The 15534-nt window shown below is 39.0% G+C and overlaps 2 protein-coding genes across 5 annotated transcripts in view; one reads left to right on the forward strand and one right to left on the reverse strand.

Annotated features, from left to right (window-relative positions):
• The window catches only part of LOC132096233 (SPRY domain-containing SOCS box protein 4-like), an 82181-nt gene that overhangs the window by 44631 nt on the left and 22016 nt on the right, over positions 1-15534 (forward strand). The gene's annotated exons all lie outside the window — the stretch shown is intronic.
• On the reverse strand, positions 13696-15204 carry zgc:136870 (uncharacterized protein LOC664693 homolog). The gene is made up of 2 exons (XM_059500852.1): positions 15070-15204; positions 13696-14650 (listed from the first exon to the last, which is right to left on the reverse strand). The coding sequence occupies exons 1-2, from the start codon at positions 15095-15097 to the stop codon at positions 13884-13886; spliced, it is 795 nt and encodes a 264-aa protein (XP_059356835.1). The 5' UTR covers positions 15098-15204; the 3' UTR covers positions 13696-13883.

Consider the following 15534-nt stretch of genomic DNA (forward strand, 5'->3'; position numbering starts at 1 on the left):
CATATCAGGGGACACAGAGCAGAGTGGGACACTCTCAAAGCCCCCTCATCTGAAGTTGAAAGAGCCCCCTTTTCTCCCTTTCAGATGGAAAGAGCAACTCAGTAAGTGGTCCGAAGACCGTGTGAAATCTTTTCAAAGCTTCTAGTAAGCATGTCTTTATTTGCTGGAAAATTGTATGAAATGAGCAAAGCAATGTGTAATGCTTAAAAAAGAGAGAATTCGGTGAATCTCAAGAGGTGTTTGGGAAAGCCATCTTTGGACCGGATCACTGAGCGGATTCCAAATTAGTGCTAAGATTTGCTCTGAGGATTGTGGGTTAATATACACTGTAATGATATAAACCTTTGTATTCATCCGGAAGAAGGAGGCGGGAACCGGCGGACAATCAAAAACATTTTAATAACAAAATAAACACAAAAACAGCGCACCAGCCCCTCACGGACGACTGGTGCGCGCAAATAAAAACCAAAACACAACTAAAAGCCCAGGCCTGGTCCTCTCTCGTCCTTCACTGTCGTCGCTCCAGTTTTATATCCTTCCATCTCCTCCATGGGCCTCGAGACCGGTGGGACGAACAGGTGTAGTTCATCTCCAATCACTCCCCCGGCCTCGCTCCCATGTCCCTCGGCCCCGCCCCACTCGTCACATACACGTTTTAGGTGTTTTGCACGTTTTAAGTCGTGTGCAGGAGGCTGTTAAGCACCTTTCCTTGTGGAATGCAGCCACAGTGAGAGAGAGATACATGGGTAATGAATGCAGCAAGGAAGATGAGGTCGGAAAAATGTAAGCTGTGACATTTTTAGATATGTGCAGCAAAGTCTAAACCCCAGGCTTAATTTTAATATATATGCAAGCATCCTTCCAACACTGACTTGTTACACATCTCGGCGGACAATAGCAAACTAGTTTCATTACACACACACTCAGAGCTGTCTGACTGAATCAGACTCCTCTGTGGTAAATAGGTCTCGGAATAGATACTTATGAGTCTAAAGTGTCCAGGGTAAGAGACTGTGAAAGACAGAAAGAAGAGATAATGTAAACACAAGAGAAAGAGAGAGACTATGTCGGCACCCAGAGAGCTGCCTACTTAGAAATAATTTTTAAATGAATAAATAAATAGCAGTGTTTAAAAACCTAGTGAGCTGCTTAATCAATAGACTTGTATCTATATTGTCTGCTAGAAATGTCTTTCTAGGTAGACAGCGCTCTAGTTTATGAAACATTATGCCCGTGATGCTCAAAAAATACTTAGTCGGCAACTCAGGCCACACCTATAAACCTCTTGAGTGAAAATAGCCTATATGTGAGTGAGAGGAACTCTGCGAGAATATTTGAGTATCTGTGAGGGAAGCCTGAAAACACTGATTGTGTTAGAACAGGAACTCAGACGAGTGTGAGTGTGGGAAAGAGATGTTATTTGTGTCTGGTTGTGGGTGTGTGCGTACAAGTTGTGAGAAGGAGAGTGCAAGTTTTGTGTGTGAGAGGGAGAGCGAGGAAACTGAGAAGTAAGACGTGTCTCTGCCTCGGTGGAGCCCACGTCTGTCTGTTCTGCTGCGCACCGTGTGTGTGTGTGTGAGCGACAGCACCCTGAGAAGTTATCCGCACGCCGGTGGAATAGTGTTTATAACTACCGCTATGATTCATCACACTGCAAATGAAAAGCAGCAGGCAGGCCCTGAACAAGTCTCACTACTGCGCACACTATACATGCTTGGGATGGGACAGGATGGGCAACTAGTGCACCTGCGTGACGAGATGATTAGCTTATCTAGAATTGTTACTACATTTCTGCTTTAGCATTAATATTTTAGTGGTGGTGATTAACTTATACACATTTCTGTTAAGATCTCCATTGTTGTGAGGACTGTATAGTTGACTACACATATTTACTTTCAGGCGGCACTTTATTTTGTTATTTGATACATGTAGATTGACTTCGCCAGCTATGTTTTCATCCAACTATTTGTATGCACATTTTGGGATATCACAAAAAAAACGCTGGATGGAAATGCTGAGATGTGCATGAATTCAAAAAATTTGCACAAAAAAAGACACACTGAACTAAGTTGGATAAACTTCTTATCGGGTAAGAAAACATGCGCATACACTACGATGGAAACAGGATTTTTTAATTTTTTTTCATCAAAAAAGCATAAAACTTAACCAACCAACGGACCTCCTTGCAGAGCATCTGAAATGCCATTTTTATCATTCTAAAATGCTTGAGCGAAGTCTTGTCAAACTAACTCCCAGAACTGCGCTCCAAAAATAAGATAACATGACCGTTTGGTCTGCATGCTCTGAAGTTCATAATTAATTTTATACAGAAATTATTATATACAGTTCCATCTCCTACTGCAGCAAATTAAATTGTTCTTCATGATGTTTAGTAAGTTAATCAGAAAGTGATGATTTTGTTCTCTTCAACTCACTGGATGGAAACAGTGCTTTTTTGCCTTTATTTAATTCGATATTCCAATTCGATGTTCCTAAGTTTCGTGGATGGAAACATAGCTTCTGAGTGTGTTGTGTCTCGTTGTTTTTGTCTGTATGTTTGGGCACCATTCTGAATTACATTGAGAATGTTTTTTTGTTTTTTTCTCAAGTAATAATTCTAATTCTATTGGAATTGAAGTAGCGAACTGGAACTACAACTGTAGACCAAATTTAAATATTTGTAGAATTAAAATATCTTAAAATTAAGAGAAATTCTTTTCATCTTGTTTGACAGCTTTACATTAAAATAATACGCTGTCATACATTTTCCAGTTTTCAGGGGACATATCAATCACATGAATACATTACATTTTAAATTATTTTAAAATAGAAAATTATTTTAAATTGTGATATTTCATTCCTACCAACTATACACAGTCAAAACACACGCATCCCAGCGCTTCCACTTCAGTGGCACGTGGATGACTGACATTGCGAGCAAAAAGGACCAGACACTATTCACCATATTAGATGCTGCATCATTGAATGCTAGGTCTATGACACAAGTCTTTGTGATTATGAGGTCAGCTAGCCAGTCCGTCCACATCCAGTGCCATTATGCTATCAGTAATGAGGAAGATGAACAGAAAAGTGTTTGACTGTATATAAACTTGCACTAATTGCCAGCGTCCAACCAAGAAATGAGCAAGAAATTGACATGCGTCGCCCTGTTGTGAATGTGTAACACAGAGTAGATATAATTGAGAGATGTCTGTGCTTTCTCATTCTCTCTCGCTCTCATTTGCTCTCTGACTGGCAGAAGGCTGCTGTCACTGTGCCCTGTATTGTCAGGGATTAAAACACCAATTAGCTCTAGCTATGATTCATCACACAATAGCGTCTGATCCACATCCCCACTCCGATAGCATGCTCTCTCAGTCTCGGCATCAGAGAGAGAGATGGAGAGGACGAGACGAGGGCAGGTTTACAGAGAATGTAGAACGTGTGCTACATGGATAATTACTGTCAGTCTGTGATCAAAACGAACAAGAAAAGAAGCAAAAGCACACTGTCGTGTAAACACAATCCCTGAGACATACGCAGTGTCCCAGTGTCCCAGTGTCCCCTTGAATCTGCTTTCCCATATATGTTTTTTTTGGTATGACGGAGTGATGTCTCCCTGTCTGTGTGAGATGTGTATAGCTAAGTGGAGAGGGCTGCTATATGGGTCAGTGGGTTAGCACTGCAGACTGTTGCTGGCCTGAGGCACTTGCCTAATAAATTGGCACGGTCGTCTGCATCTTATCGGAGAGATTACCGTTCTCTCAGGCTCTCTTGGGTGTGTGTGTGACTCAGTAGTGCTGTTTGGGCCACATATGTTCCTTGTTTGCTAAGCTGTATTATATTATTCCTTTTGATGTTTGCGTCTCTGAAAACACCTACACTAAACGCTTCTACAGAGGAAGGCTGTCATGCCCTGCTAAACACAGCTTAAACCAGAATTTTCATGCTGGTACCGATAGGTTTAGTGCTGGTCAGTGGACCAGCATGGTCAAGATGTTAATCAGAAAGTAATGATGGGTTGTGATCAGTATTTGCCCAAGAGCACTCATGAATTAGTCAAACACTATTCCAGATACTATGACTCAGAACACATTAAGTCTAATCTTGCTTATTGTTTTAAGATGGATAGCATGGACATCGGAAAGCAGCCCAAGTGTGTTTGCAATGCGTTTATTCTCCTCTTCTGTCTCTAATCGGCAGATGACAGCAGCTGGCTCAGATTTTGTGTGTTAATCCAGAGGCTTGTGGGAAATTAGCATTTGGGTAAGGGAGTCGGAGCAATGCTGTCATGCCTTTTAATTGGCCCATCAGCATCTGTCAGTCAGTAGCGGGATGGGGACACCTGCTGTGTCTCACATGAACTGAGCTTACAAATGCAGTGTGAATCCTACATTAGAAATAACTGTAAACCGGGCAAAAAATAAGACTCTCAAAGTGCCAAAAATGCCTCTGATGGTTATGATGTGTGGGCATTCTGTCATTGAATTTCCCTTTTTTATCTATTATCTAGCATTTTATACGTTTTTGTAATCTAATCTATTTACAGGTTCAGTGTCTCTGTAGATACATTATAGTGACCTCAGATGTACTTATCTTTTCCTCTAAAAGAATATGTTACCATAGTACTGCTATGATATCAGATGATAGTATTGTACTTTGCACCATGGCACTTCTTGTATTCTTTATCTCATTCCATACCCTGGAGTTTACATGGTTCTTCAGTCTACTTGCAGTCATGTTGGAATGCAGTCATGCCCAGCATTGCTTTTTTTGTTTGCCATGAAAATGTTGTAATGACATTTTATTTAATATGACAGATATTGACATGGAGAATTCATTACAAATAACTGATTAATTGAGTTGAAGTATTCAACATAAATGGACAACATGCTGTGTTTGTATATGATTGAAAATAAGAGAAAGACTGTATGTTAGTCTGCAAGGTGTCGGTTAGTTAGTTAATAAGTTATTGTCTTTAAGTGTATTAGAATGTAAATGACTCTCAGTATCTGTTAGTTTGTTAGTTTATTTTTAGATTCCAAGAATCTTAAATTGTGCATTAGTTAGTTAATTAGTTAGTGTAAAGTGTCTTAGACTGTAAATGACTATCAAGGTCTGTTAGTTAGTTAGTTTGTTAGATTTAGTTAATTAGTTCAAAGAGAAAAATATGGTGTCCTTTTCAGACAATGCTTCAATAGTCTATCCACAATACCATCTGGTACTAGGCATGAATGGAGAGCACCTGGCATAAGTAGCGAGGGAACAAACAGATGGATAAAGAGTTAAAGAGAGGACAGAGAAGTGGGCCTTACTCTTTTCAGGACAAACAGCTTGGCTCCATATTAATTGAGAGCCAGTCATTAGAGTATTAGTTTGCTGGATCAAGTTTCAGCAAACGCCATAAGGACGCAGCCTTACCCACAGCTGTTACATTCATCCTTACAGTATAAAAATCACACACACACACACACATATGCACACACACAGTTAAGTCAAGGGGAGGTCAAGCACATGCACAGAATGCCTCTGTAATGCAATGAAAGAAGCACTGGAGATGTAAAAAAAAAACTGTTGAGTGTATTTTTATTTTTTTCACAGACCAAGCTGGCAAGCTGCCTGTCATGGTGACATGATGTCTTCCCCTCCCGCCCTGAAAATGTGTCATTTATGAAAGTGTTATATTAAAGCTTATCATTACTGTGTGATAGGGGCACCTAAGGTTGGCTCAATACCTCAAGCTCATGATATTTCGAAATGAGACTTACCTTCATGATTGCTGACCGTGTAGTTTGTGTGACTTATCTGCCTGTGCGCACACAACAACTTCTCCGTTGGCTTACTAAGCATCTTGGGTAATCTCCTGTTTATTTTTTAGAAAAACAAATGATAGACAGAAGCTGTTTGTTTAGTGTATAGTTGCAGGGTCTTATACCAAGCTATTGCAACACGTCAAGCGTTATTCATGCACACTTCTGGATCAAACCCAACAATTGACAGCCTTTAATTTATTAAACCGCCAAAGGCTCAATAACCTTATCAGTCACGTGCTGTTGTTTACTTAGCTTAACAGTTTTGGTTACACTGGCTTGTAATAGCTAGCCTCCATTGTAACCTGCTAGTGGAACGGATCCACGTTTGATTCTTGCTTTGTTCCCTCCCTACTCCATTGTTCAGCACGTTCTGTCCTTTCGGCACTGCTCTGCGATATTTGCACACCTAATTGCCTGAAGGAGTTTCCGTGGAAACAGACATCATTCAGTCACTGACAGAGACAAAGGGAGAGCGGAGAGTGAGGGAAGACAAAGTAAAGAGAGACAGTATGTTCAGTGATTGAGCTGTGGAGGCAGTGGGCTCTGTTAATAAGCCCGCCTGCTGGTTCCTGACTGACTCCAGCTCATCAGATCTGGCCGTTTCTCATCCTTACACTTATCCAACAGTAAGCCTGACCACACAAATGAGAGAATTGGGTGACCGCAGACATGTAGACGTTTGGATTATATTAAGCTTTATTATCCACAGAGCTTAAAAATACAGGCCTTGAACTCCATTGCGCTCGCTGTGTGTCTCCCTGTGTGTACGTATTGCAGCCTTTCAGAATGAAAGCAGAAGATATTTTACATTGTGTTATTTGCTCCATGGTGGAAGTGCTATTGATGTATTTGGGAGAGTTTAAAAGTAGAATCTTGGTATTCTGTGTCTATGCCGAAAAAATAGCTTTGAAGAGAATGGCTTAACTTTGACTTTTTGACATGTGTATTGATATTATAGATGTGTACAATCATTAGCATGACTCTTTAAAGTAAATCAGTATGCTTTTAGTCTTGCACCTACTCTATAGCTGTATGCTATTCTGTGGTTGTTTCGGATGCTGACTCTCCTCAAAGTCTGTGTATAAAAGCTCAAGGTGACCCAGGTGGCAACATGCATGGATAAAATGTATAGATGAACCAGTGGTACAGTTCAGCTCTGCCTCTGTTCTTTTTTGCATCTTTCTCATTAACTATTATAAACTGAAAGTTCAAAATTCAAGTTCAAAAAATTTGATTTGTTAGATTTTTTTAAACCTTTTTAATGAGTTTTAATGAGTTTTAGTTTATGTGGTTTAAGGTTCAGAAAACACATTATTTTCCACATACTGTACATTATTGTTTCTCCGCTATGCCCCGCTTATCTGAGATTTTTACAAAGCTCATCGTGCTGAAAAGCAAGGTCTGCGCTGATTGGCCAAGAATGTGACAGAAATGTTATGCCTCTCACCACACTGTGGTGTCTTGTGTCCCGGCTCGACAAGACAAAAACAATAAAAACCCTTCACAAAAGAGGCATTAGTTGCATCCAGTGGAGACATAATTACTGATTATAATGACTTATCCTGTCTTTTTACGCGTTGTGTTGCATATTGTGCCAAGTAAACAAAATCAAACTCGTGTTTTAATCATCAGTGGCAAATCCACACATATGTAAACGTACTAACAGACTGTGAGTCAGAAGTGCCAGACTGTCCTTGCAAAGTTGAAATTGCCCCACTTTATAGAAACAGACACCGGCATAGTAGGCTACTCATAGTAAATAGTCCTCATCCTCCATAAAAGGCATTGCACACATCTGAATATTTGGGTTGAACTGTTCTGAAACAGTGTTGTAAATACAACTTAACCACTGACTTCTAGTCATGGCCTCTTTTGGAAGGCCAAACAAAGTAGTTTCGTTTTCACAACGAAACACACAGCTTCTCCAAAACAAATGGCGCCAGTGGCAACAGCGAGAATCACAGTTACGACTTTTTTCTTTGCGTGGACATTTGGGTGGTGTTATGCAAATATTCCCACATCATGTGGGGACATGTTAGAACAAGCCGTTTTAGGAGGGCTAGGACAAGTCTTAACTTTTATAAAGAATATCTCTTTGGATTTGAGACTTTAGTCTCTGCAACTTTGCAGATATTCTTTATGCACCAAGAGCTTGTAACATTCCAAAGAGAAAGAAAAAATGTATGACCCCTTTAATTTAGTTTTAAAATGAATGAAAAAATATGCCAAATACATTTTGGTTTAAGATTTAAATAAAAGTAAAGTAAAAGTAAATTATCTTGTTTCAGGAATTTTTTGATAGTTCAACTGGACAGAATTCTCATTAAGAACAGGATTTTTTGGCAGTGTTATCCATGTCTGTTAGTTTTTAGGTTTATCTATGTGCTAATGCATACTAACAAAATTTACAGCCTTTCTTTTTAGGGAAATTGAACCAGAAAGATTGATCACTCGCACTCAGCTGTGTGTGCAAATTACAGAAAATGTTAAGTGCAAGTATCAGCTTTAACTCAAGACGGAATCTTTTAAAGTCTGTGGATGTGCTCTCTGATCTATCGATTCTTTCTCTGCCTCCTTGCTTCTCTTCTGCTATATGATCTAAAATCCATGGGAACTTCTCTTTACAGCTATTATACTTTCCTTCGAACCTTTTTGGACATCATGTAAACATTTTGTTTGCTTTGCATAGGTACAAGGTATGCAATTTATCAGTATTGTGAATTGCACAGAAACCCTTCTAATCATCACTGAACTAAACCTGTTGATTATCTGGACCACAGTGTGAGAAAAGCTGCCAAGTGGAAAGTGCTCTTGAGCGGAGCTGGTGCCGTTGTGGGGTATGGCAAAGGTTCAAATGCTGAGAGAATGGCCTTTTCCTAATGATGGCTTCATTATCTTCCTTCACCTTTGCAGTGTCATTATTTATCTTAGCTCTCAGAAAAAGTCGACTACCCTGCTGAAAAAAGACCAACCTAAACTGGTTTGTTAGTTATAGCTGGTCTCCCACTCTGGCCAGACTGGGATTTGAATGGATTTAGAGGGTTTTAAGGGACTTTCTTGGAGACCAGCTAGAATACCTTCAGACCAGCTTGGTAAACTAGGCTAAGAGAGTATCTTAAACCAGACTATAAATTTGCTATCTCTTTTCTTGTTTGCATTACACTTCAAAAGTTTGAGGTCAGCAAGAATTTTTTATGTCTGAAAGAAGTCTCTTACACTTGACGAAGCTGAATTTATTTGATCAAAAATAATCAAAAATAGTAATTTTGTACTTACTATTCAATTTTAAATTACACAATGTTGAAAACGCTTGTGCTGCATAATAGTGGTCGACCGATATATCACCAAGGCTGAAAAATCGGCCGATAAGTTTTTCTGCTTGGCTAATGTGTTAGTCTGATGCGTTTTATTTTGAGGGTGCACTGGACTTTTATTTTGATGCCGCTAAAAATGGCAGCGCCTGAGCACACATTTCTCTTGTTTACTGTTTTTCTTAACAGTTCTGTCTAATATGGAGAGAAGTCTGTCTAATAATCAAATAGAATGGTTAAACAAAGGAATTAAAATGTATACAAAAGTATTATAACGTTTGCTTTTATATTATTAGTAATAGAAAGGCAATCATTATAATACTTTCTCGTTTGCTGTCAGCATTAAAGGTGCCATCTGTCATATCTAGCAAAAAAATCAAGTCATACTCCATATTCCATACCAGATGGGGGCAGTATGCCTCAATAAAGTGAATTGGTCTACTCTAGAGTAACAAACGAGAAACGGCATCGTCTCTATGCTCCGCCCCTACCTTCACAACAACCCTAGAGCATAGCTGAAGCCTATAAGACAGCGGTTCTCAATTGCAGTCCACGCGCCCCACTGCTCTGCACATTTTGAACGTTTCTCTTAGAGCTTCAGACATTTGTTCTATTCGAACATAAGTGCCCTGCGAAGTGGACATCACAGGATATTCAGTCATGATTCCAGTTCGAAGCGAACGTAGCTATATGTTCCAATCAAAGTGCATTGAAGTGTGCAAGACGTGAATTTAAATTGTATCGATTTACAGAGGTATATGATGTCACAGTTGTCCATGTTTAAAGACGCTGCACAGCACAAATCAGTGAATGAATGTTTCGATGTGAGGTAAACTTCAACAGATTTCCCCTGCTCAGAGAGTAGGGAGCAATGAACATTTGAAAAACAGTTCATGCACGGAGTTCATTTCTAACGAGCTGATTATCTGAATCAGGTGTGTTAACAAAGAGAAACGTGCAAAATATGCAGAGCAGTGGGGCGCGAGGACTGGAATTGAAAACCGCTGCTATAAGAGGACGTTTTGCCTCCAGAGGAACATTGGGTGATGTCAAGTGATTTTGAAACATGACATCTTCAAGCTACTCCCCTTCACCTTTACCAGTGAATATGTTCATATTCGTTTTGTTCATATTACATTGAGTTGTAAATACACATTATTGGAATTAAATTAATTTGACAGACAGCATTCTGTCAACATCATTGGTCAACATCAGACAGCTGATGTTGACCAAGCTAGCGCCAACCAACGTAACCAGAGCTGCCAACTCTCACAAGCATTCACCGTGAGACACACGCAATTGACTCTTTTCACACGCTTTCACGCCACACATCAATTTTCTCACGTACAGAAAAACCACGAAGCAAAGAGGACACCGAGACCAACAGACTAGACAGAGCAGGTTACTTATCATATTAAAAAATGGGTAAGTTATAGCTAGCTAATTATCAAACGCAGCTACGGTTAGCCATCGCTAACATTAGCACGTTTATAGAACAGCCTTCGATACATTTCTATGTTATAACTTCCCGAAAAAAAAATACACAAACATATAAAACAAACTTCTAGCAAAATACTAACAGCATCTAACTTACCAATCCAAAAGAAATGTTGCAACTTCAGTGTCGGACCTCATTTCATTCAGGTCCATCAGTTGGTTTACTCTGTTGTTTACTCTGGTTCGGCTCCTTTTCTTATCGGATTTGATTTGTGATTCCGAGCGCGGTTGTTTCCCTGTAGCGGGTGGTGGTCTCTTGCCAAGGGCTTAAGTCACATGAAGTAGTGGGCTGTACTTTCCACATGATTGACATCAGGTTAGATTACACCTACAAGCCGTGCGAGTTATTCGTGTATTGCAGGTTGGCTGGTTGGCTGGTGGTTATGTTGCCCGCATACCGCCTCCCATGGCCGAAACTGGTATTACGACACCTGTCGGGCCGGGGCTAGTAATGCTACTGCTAATTAAGGTTGATATCTCTGCAGCACTATAACTTGACATTTTTTTAATGACATCATCGCCCTTATTTCTCCTCATACTTTTGATGCGTGTAGGTCATTTTTTTTGAATATTTTTAGCTCAATTTTTGCACATGGCACCTTTAAGCAAATCACTGTGTGATAGTCGGTCCATGTGAATTGAATGCTTTAATCTTTAAACTCTTGATTTAAAATTATGCTGGGCTTTATGCATTTGCCCACTGCCATATTCATGTCATTTTCTCTGTGTGCTGTATGTAAAATGATTGTTATCCTTGCTTTATTTGAAAAATATGATTTCCAATGCGCACAAACTTTCCAGAATACTGAGTGCCCTGTTTACTTCCTTTTCATTATATTTGTATTCAATATTTATTTATTTGTGAAAAATACTTTAGTATAGTATTAGAAAGTATAATTCTGTTTATTTTACACATTAATTTTTTTATCCATTGTCAAATGATTTCAAATTTCTTAAATATGAATTAAAAAATACAATTATATCGGCTTTATATCAGTTATCGGCCCCCTGCTTTCCAAGATAATGGCATCAGCTGTCAAAAAAACCAATATCGGTCGACCCCCAGTGTACAGTATAATAGTTTATATTTGAAAGCAGAATTCTTTGATGGATTCAGAGTTCAAAAGAACAGCATTTCTTTGAAATAGAAAACTTGTGGAACATTACATTATAACATTATAATAATCACTTTTAATCCATTTAAAGAGCTCTTGCTGAATAAAAGTATTATTTTCATTCCAAAAGCTCTTGCTGAACCCCTAAGTTTATGAAGGGTACTGTCTGTTTTCCCTTGACCAGCATACTTGCTTAATAAAAATGCTAAATGTTTGTTTAAGAGCGAGAGAGACAATCTATCTCTGCAGTTCAGTCTGGCTCTGTTACTTGTGGTAACTGAGTCTGGCAGTTCTGTTGTTCAAGGTCAGTGACGTGAGGTTTAAAAATGGGTCAGTAGATCACCTGGTTTAATGGGCAGAGTGTCTGTAAGAAAGCCATGAAATGAAGACAGTCCACCCACAGAGACTCTTCCCTGTCACTCTACCGTCGCCATACAGTACAACATGCTTGCCAGCGGGAGCATTACATTCGCACACATAAATTAGCAACTATCAGCATATGCAAATGAGCGTGACTGGTAGAATCTGTGGCAGCGGGTGTTTGTGCGGTCGAGACAAGCAGTGACTGTAGCTCTCTGCTTTCGATGTTTCTCTCATCATTGCACTCAGGCTTGTTTACCCAAGCGTAACGAGATGATGTTTGACACCGTGTGACGACGAGAGAGAATTTCACTTTGAAAGTAGGGCCTCTAACGCTTCGCTTGCTCTCTGGCTTTGATCTGTTAAATGAAATGTCTCATCCTGAGTAGCACATTAAAGGAACTCACCTCCTCAGATTAAGATGACGTGCAAATTGCATATCAATTAAAGCGACTGCTCAAGGCTCAGCGCTGTGATGGCATGGCCATCAGGCTCTTTAAAGAGTATTAATATGTGAGGGGTGGGGAGACTTTGGATATGATGATATGAAGAAGTGTCGTCGAAGACGGGTAAAGGTGAGAGATATGAATGCATGCACACAGAGGGTAACAGGGACTAGGTAAGAGACATCAGGTGGTAAATTGAATTAATCAAATGAATGAATCATGACATCCACATCCTCACCACACGTGAGAGCAATTGTGTTCATGAGGACACTTTCTGGCCTTCATCATGTTCCAGTCCAGTCACTGTCTCTTCTTCGTTTTTTTTAAAGAAATAGTTCACCCAAAAATTACATTTTTGTCATCATCTACTCACAAAGTTTTAAGAACTTCAAATTTTATTTACAATTGTCATTAAAAATCATTGGAAGAAATAAGAGCCATTTGTATTTTATGATTGGCCCTTATTGCATTTTGTAATCTACATCGTTATGTAAGATGTTGTAAAGTATCATCTTCGAATTTGCCCTCTCCAGTTAGTGTCCATACTGGTATTACATAACTTGTAACCTAAATCTTAAAGCAAAAAATATATACTTTTTTTTTTTTTTTAACCACAATGACTTGTTATATAAATACAGGCACATTAAGTTTTAAATAATAATGCTTGAGTGAAAATGTGGCTAGCTGATATGTAATAGTTGGTAACACTTAACAAACAGGAGGTTCCTTTTGTTAACATTATTTAACTTCATTAGTGAGCATGAACTAACAATGAAAAATACTTATAATGCATTTATTAATCTTAGTTCATGTTAATTATATATTTTCTAATACATTATTTAAATCAAAAGTTGTAACTGTTAATATTATGTTATGAAATTAAGTTAACATGAATTAACAGTTGTATTTTTTTATTTTATTTTATTTATATTTTTTAATTAACATTTAACAGATTAATGATATTAACAGCAAATAATTTAAGAAATATTAATGTACCCAACTAATTGACTTCAATGTAAAGTGTTACCTATTATTATTATTATTATTATTATTATTATTATTATTATTATTTTATGAACATTCATTAAATATTAACTATTAATACATTAAAAAATAAACACACAGGACCACTTAAAATGAGCTTGAAAAAAGAGGAAATCAAAAAGGTGATGTTGTTAAAATGGTCACATTTACACTGAAATGAGAACTACATGAAGAGAAATGGTGAGCGCATGCAGAAGGGCATACATTCAAATATTTTAACTTTAAATCTTTGTTGATGAAACATATTTACAGTTCAAGTTTACTTTGAGTTCATGCCAGAACAATGATGTGTAGCAGTTAGCCATGGTTAACTAATTTCACTAGAGTATCGTTCACATGCAGACCACCTGTCTGACAGTGATTCGGAACCACAGCCAGTCCTTGACTGGTTTTCCCCACTCCAGCTTGTCTCTCTAGTATCTTCTCTTTCAATTCCCTCTCTCTCCGGCTCCATTCCTCCTCCAGCCTGCAGTACATGTGAAGAGAGAAGTGCCATCCCCCGTTCTCCATCAGCATGTCTTCTGCACGGTCTAGTAACCCAGAGACCTGCTGTCTGTCCTGGGGCATCTTGTTGTTGAGAACGTGGTACCTATACCTGCACTTCTCCATTAGCCACTGGAGGTCCTTCCCAGCTGTCTGGATGTGATCCTGTATGCTGTAGTCGTGCAGACGGTCCCCGAGGGTGAACACGACCATGGTGTGGCGCCACACGCCCTCCGTGAGGATCTCCATGCGTTTCTGTAGGGCCGCTTTCTCAGAGTGGCTAAAGTACAGTAAGGGTATGACCAGGAGCAGAATGTGGGGTCCGGGCTCGCACAGCAACAGGGCGCTAAATAACTCCAGTTTCTCCTGTTTAGGCACCAGGTTCTCATTTGTGCCCCATCCACAAGCATCCACGATCATCAGCTGTCGGCCCTCAGATTCTCCATGTGCTACAGCACTGTCTGCTCCACCCCATGTATTAAAAGCATCCCTACCCAGGATTGTGTTGCCCACTGAACTCTTTCCTGTCCGCTTCTGCCCCACAATTAGCAACCGCAGTGGGGGGGCAACCTGGTTGTTGCCTGTTGGTAGACAGATGTTGGTGGGTAAATTAGAGTTTGATTTTCTTTAATGGTGATAGCAAACATAGCACTAATAGCATAAAAATGTCACAATGATTTCAAAAATAATAATAATTTTAGTGCTCGTTTAAAAAGAAAAACAACTTTAAAAACATGACAGATTAATGCAAGTCCTGTGTAAACAATTTTAAAGATACTTTATTTATTTTTAAACCCTGCATAGTTCGTTTATAGTGGTTTGCAACCATAAAAAAACTAAATATTTCACTCAAATTTAGTATCTCTGCGTTTTGCATAGCCTGTCCCTACCTAATGTGAAAAATAAAATGTCAAATATAAGATTAAACTGTGAATTAAAACATATAATAAAACTGTATATAAATAAAATATAAACATAAACGTCCAGACTCAAGTCTTACCATTGTTTTTTGCATTCCTGTTGTCCATTATTAGCAGTGTTTTTCAGCACGCTTGTAGTTCAGTCCGAGTCCATCTGACAGGTTGTCACAGGCGTACGGTATGTGCAAGTTCGTCACTTATCTGGTCATTTACATGAAAAGGGAGTGAACAGAAATCTCCTCCTCTTTCTGGTTTCTCAACTACTGATCAGCTTGTTTTAGTTCCTCTCACACTCGGCAGTGGGGTTTATTGAGTTATTTGTAGCTAAATATAGGCAGGGACATGTTATAAACTAAAGAAAGTTGTATTTACGTTTATTATTATATTGCCATAGAAAGCAGGAAAGGCTGGGTGCTGTTTGTCAGTTGAATGTTGTGTTTTTCAGAAGTGACGAATTGAAATTGCTGTTTTGGTTGTAGAGTCACGAGGACGACATGTGTCAAAACGTGACTGAAATGACTTCGCTCTCTTTCTCTCTCCAGTTA

This window comes from Carassius carassius, chromosome 20, assembly GCF_963082965.1.
Source record: "Carassius carassius chromosome 20, fCarCar2.1, whole genome shotgun sequence".
NCBI classification, from domain to species: domain Eukaryota; kingdom Metazoa; phylum Chordata; class Actinopteri; order Cypriniformes; family Cyprinidae; genus Carassius; species Carassius carassius.

What these genes read in the sequence shown, in the direction of transcription:
- zgc:136870 (XM_059500852.1), bottom strand. Translation starts at nt 15,097, where the DNA reads ATGGACAACAGGAATGCAAAAAACAATG. An exon ending in CAGGAATGCAAAAAACAATG is followed by an intron (nt 14,651 to 15,069) that starts GTAAGACTTGAG and finishes GTCTACCAACAG; the next exon opens with GCAACAACCAGGTTGCCCCC.